This window comes from Epinephelus fuscoguttatus, linkage group LG1 (genome assembly GCF_011397635.1).
Source record: "Epinephelus fuscoguttatus linkage group LG1, E.fuscoguttatus.final_Chr_v1".
NCBI lineage: Eukaryota > Metazoa > Chordata > Actinopteri > Perciformes > Serranidae > Epinephelus > Epinephelus fuscoguttatus.
The window spans coordinates 3,577,510-3,583,505 of record NC_064752.1 but is presented as its reverse complement, the minus strand read 5'-3'; the positions used below and the strand labels follow the sequence as shown (position 1 = coordinate 3,583,505).

The following is a 5,996-nucleotide window of genomic DNA, read 5'->3' as shown; positions in this document are numbered from 1 at the left end:
CCGTACGTCTGAGAAGAGCTGGGTTAATAACGTACGGCTGTGTGGTGACGGACATCGACACGTTAGTCATGGTGATGGGGTCAGATGTTGTGGAAAAGTTTGAATGTGGGAGCCGTGAACTGTGACAGCTAATGTTCCTTCTAACATGCAAACGAGACACGTGTTCACAGACAGGTGTGTTTGTTTCTCCAGGTGGCTCCGCCTCAGTTCAGTGTTCTCAGTTCTCCGTCAGATTCTCCTCCACAGTCCCGTCTAGGAGGCGAGGTGTTGGCTCCGCCCTCCTCCAGCTCCACCAGGCCCTGCAGGTATTTGATGTACCTGATGGCGGCTCTGAGCGTCTCCACCTTGCTGAGGCGCTTGTCGGCGCTCTGACCCGGCAGGTGGTCCCTCAGTTTGGCGTAACCCTGGTTCACGCACCTCACCCTCTGACGCTCCCGCTCGTTACGCTTCTGGATGAACGCCGGCTCAAAGGGACACTCGTAGACGCTGAAGTGTCCATGGTGGTGGAAGGGGGCCAGGTAGGGCAGGAGCCCGGGGCCCCTCAGAGGGTCCATTCCAGACGAGTAGAGGAGGAAGGGGACGGGGCCCGACAGAGAGCGCTGAGAGACGCTGCGATCCTCACGGTGAGCAGCAGGGGGAGACACGCCGAAGCTCAGGTAAGATGATGGAGAGAAGGTGGAGCTCATCATGTGACTTGTCAACACAACACACACCTGTCAACACAACATACACCTGTAAACACAACACACACCTGTCAACACAACACACACCTGTAAACACAACACACACCTGTCAACACAACACACACCTGTAAACACAACATACACCTGTCAACACACACCTGTCAACACAACACACACCTGTAAACACACACCTGTCAACACAACGCAGACTTCAGTGAAGCTTCATCCTGTTGACCTGCAGAGACACAAACAGACATGAGAGAGTATACACACACACACACACACACACACACACACACACTGATGATGTTTTATTTATGTTTATGTTTTGTACACGTGTCACAGAGGGTTTGAACCTGTGACACAGTTCCCGATGTATTTTGAATATTTTCATTTAAGTTTCTCGGGGAGTTAACAAATTAAACATTTTTAAATCGTTAGAAAACGAGGAATATTAAAACTAATGTTTCTATTTTTTTAAACTCTCTGTGACGGCCATTTTGTTTTTTTTTAAACGTAGCGAATGTTCAAAACACCTTTTTTAAATGTCAGGTTCAGTTCAGCAGGTTTTTACTGTCAATGACTAAACTTCCTTTTTAGTTATTCAGATGATTCACATGAACTAAGAACAAGCACTTTGATATGAAGGAATTGAATTTGGTGGTCAAAGGTCAAAGGTTACTGTAACCTCATAAAACATCTTTTTGTCTGTAACTCAAGAATTCATATGCTGACATTTTACACAGTTATCTGATAGGATGAAATCATGACGCTGTCTGTCTACATCACTTATTGTGTTTAACATCTGCTCAGTATGTCAACCAGGTGCTGACATTCTAAAGCTAACTGCTAATGCTACGTAGCTAGTTTTCCAGCGTGGTAATAAGAGAAACAATAACAAAAGATACAGCAATTATTTACCTGAAACAACAAACTGTTTTTATTGTTTTGGAAATGTTTCTGTTTGTTTCCTCGCAAAAATTTACAAATTAACTCCTAAACTCAGAACCAATCAGATGTATCATGTCTCATCCAACTAGGAACAGGTCGCCATTTTGAAGTCCAAAATGGCCGCCACATAGACTTTGAGAAAAAAACGGAAACATTGATTTTGCGGTAAACACACATTAAACACACATTAAACTCACATTAAACACACAATAAACGCACATTAAACACACATTAAACACACATTACACACATTAAAAACACATTAAACTCACATTAAACACATTAAACACACATTAAACACACGTTAAACACATTAAACACACATTAAACACATTTAACGCACATTAAACACACATTAAACACATTAAACACACGTTAAGCACACTTTAAACACGCATTAAACTCACATTAAGCACATTAAACACACATTAAACTCACAGTGAACACATTCATACACATTAAACACATTAAACTCACATTAAACTCACATTAAACACATTAAACGCACATTAAACACATTAAACACACATTAAACTCACATTAAAAGCACATTAAACACACAGTAAACACACATTAAACACATTAAACGCACATTAAACACATTAAACACACATTAAACACGCATTAAACTCACATTAAACTCACATTAAAAGCACATTAAACACACAGTAAACACACATTAAACCCACATTAAACACATTAAACACAAAGTAAACACACATTAAACTCACATTAAACGCACATTAAACAACACACATTAAACACACATTAAACACGCATTAAACTCACATTAAACACACATTAAACACATTAAACTCACATTAAACACATTAAACACAAAGTAAACACACATTAAACTCACATTAAACGCACATTAAACAACACACATTAAACACACATTAAACACGCATTAAACTCACATTAAACACATTAAACACACATTAAACTTACATTAAACACATTAAACTCACATTAAACACATTAAACTCACATTAAACGCACATTAAACTCACATTAAACACACATTAAACACGCATTAAACTCACATTAAACTCACATTAAAAGCACATTAAACACACAGTAAACACACATTAAACTCACATTAAACTCACATTAAAAGCACATTAAAAACACACATTAAACACATTAAACACACATTAAACTCACAGTAACACATTAAACACACATTAAACACATTAAACACACATTAAACTCACATTAAACGCACATTAAACAACACACATTAAACACACATTAAACACGCATTAAACTCACATTAAACACACATTAAACACATTAAACTCACATTAAACACATTAAACACACATTAAACACATTAAACACACAGTAAACACACATTAAACTCACATTAAACACATTAAACACACAGTAAACACACATTAAACTCACATTAAACACATTAAACGCACATTAAACACATTAAACACACATTAAACTTACATTAAACACATTAAACGCACATTAAACACATTAAACACACATTAAACACGCATTAAACTCACATTAAACTCACATTAAAAGCACATTAAACACACAGTAAACACACATTAAACCCACATTAAACACATTAAACACAAAGTAAACACACATTAAACTCACATTAAACGCACATTAAACAACACACATTAAACACACATTAAACACGCATTAAACTCACATTAAACACACATTAAACACATTAAACTCACATTAAACACATTAAACACAAAGTAAACACACATTAAACTCACATTAAACGCACATTAAACAACACACATTAAACACGCATTAAACTCACATTAAACACATTAAACACACATTAAACTTACATTAAACACATTAAACTCACATTAAACACATTAAACTCACATTAAACGCACATTAAACTCACATTAAACACACATTAAACACGCATTAAACTCACATTAAAAGCACATTAAAAACACACATTAAACACATTAAACACACATTAAACTCACAGTAACACATTAAACACACATTAAACACATTAAACACATTAAACACGCATTAAACTCACATTAAACACACATTAAACACATTAAACTCACATTAAACACATTAAACACAAAGTAAACACACATTAAACTCACATTAAACACATTAAACTCACATTAAACACATTAAACACACAGTAAACACACATTAAACTCACATTAAACACATTAAACTCACATTAAACACATTAAACACACAGTAAACACACATTAAACTCACATTAAACACATTAAACTCACATTAAACACACATTAAACACATTAAACTCACATTAAACACATTAAACACACAGCAAAACACACATTAAACTCACATTAAACACATTAAACACACAGTAAACACACATTAAACTCACATTAAACGCACATTAAACAACGCACATTAAACACACATTAAACGCACATTAAACACACATTAAGCACATATTAAACACGCATTAAACTGACATTAACACACATTAAACTCACATTAAACACACATTAATCTCACATTAAACACACAATAAACACATTAAACACACATTACACACATTAAACACACAGTAAACACACATTAAACCTGCATTAAACTCACATTGAACACATTAAACACACATTAAAAACACATTAATGACACATTAAACATGCATTAAATACATTAAACACACAAACGCATTAAACACATTGAACACACATTAAACACGCATTAAACACATTAAACACACATTAAACACACATTAAACACACAGTAAACATGCATTAAACACATTAAACACACATTAAACACACAGTAAACACACATTAAACATGCATTAAACACACATTAAACACACAGTAAACACACATTAAACTCACATTAAACGCACATTAAACAACACACATTAAACACACATTAAACGCACATTAAACACACAAACACGCATTAAACTGACATTAACACACATTAAACACGCATTAAACTCACATTAAACACACATTAAACTGACATTAACACACATTAAACACATTAAACACACATTAAACACACATTAAAGTCACATTACACACACATTAAACACATTAAACATACATTAAACACACATTAATCTCACATTAAACACACAATAAACACATTAAAAGCACATTAATCACATTAAACACACATCAAACACATTAAACACACAATAAACTCACATTAAATGCACATTAAACACATTAAACTCACATTAAACGCACATTAAACACATTAAACTCACATTAAACGCACATTAAACAACACACATTAAACACACATTAAACTCACATGAAACGCACATTAAACAAACTTTAAACACACATTAAACTCACATTAAACACACAGTAAACACACATTAAACACACATTACACATGCATTAAACTCACATTGAACACACATTAATACGCATGAAACTCACATTAAACACTAAACACACATTAAAAACACATTCAACTCTCATTAAAGACATTAAACAACACACATTAAACACATTAAACACACATTAACACACAGTAAACGCACATTAAACACATTAAACACACATTAAACTCACAGTAAACACATTAAACACAATAAACACACATTAAACACATTAATCTCACATTAAGCACACATTAAACACATTAAACACACATTAAACACACAGTAAACACACATTAAACATGCATTAAACACACATTAAACACACAGTAAACACACATTAAACTCACATTAAACGCACATTAAACAACACACATTAAACACACATTAAACGCACATTAAACACACAAACACGCATTAAACTGACATTAACACACATTAAACACGCATTAAACTCACATTAAACACACATTAAACTGACATTAACACACATTAAACACATTAAACACACATTAAACACACATTAAAGTCACATTACACACACATTAAACACATTAAACATACATTAAACACACATTAATCTCACATTAAACACACAATAAACACATTAAAAGCACATTAATCACATTAAACACACATCAAACACATTAAACACACAATAAACTCACATTAAATGCACATTAAACACATTAAACTCACATTAAACGCACATTAAACACATTAAACTCACATTAAACGCACATTAAACAACACACATTAAACACACATTAAACTCACATGAAACGCACATTAAACAAACATTAAACACACATTAAACTCACATTAAACACACAGTAAACACACATTAAACACACATTACACATGCATTAAACTCACATTGAACACACATTAATACGCATGAAACTCACATTAAACACTAAACACACATTAAAAACACATTAAACTCTCATTAAAGACATTAAACAACACACAAACACATTAAACACACATTAACACACAGTAAACGCACATTA

At 33.5% G+C, this 5,996-nt stretch overlaps 1 protein-coding gene across 1 annotated transcript; it reads right to left on the bottom strand.

Moving 5' to 3' along the window:
* On the bottom strand, window positions 1-686 carry LOC125887721 (achaete-scute homolog 5-like). Its single transcript, XM_049574750.1, has one exon. The coding sequence runs from the start codon at window positions 684-686 to the stop codon at window positions 204-206; it is 483 nt and encodes a 160-aa protein (XP_049430707.1). The 3' UTR covers window positions 1-203.
* Window positions 687-5,996: the final 5,310 nt, after the last annotated feature.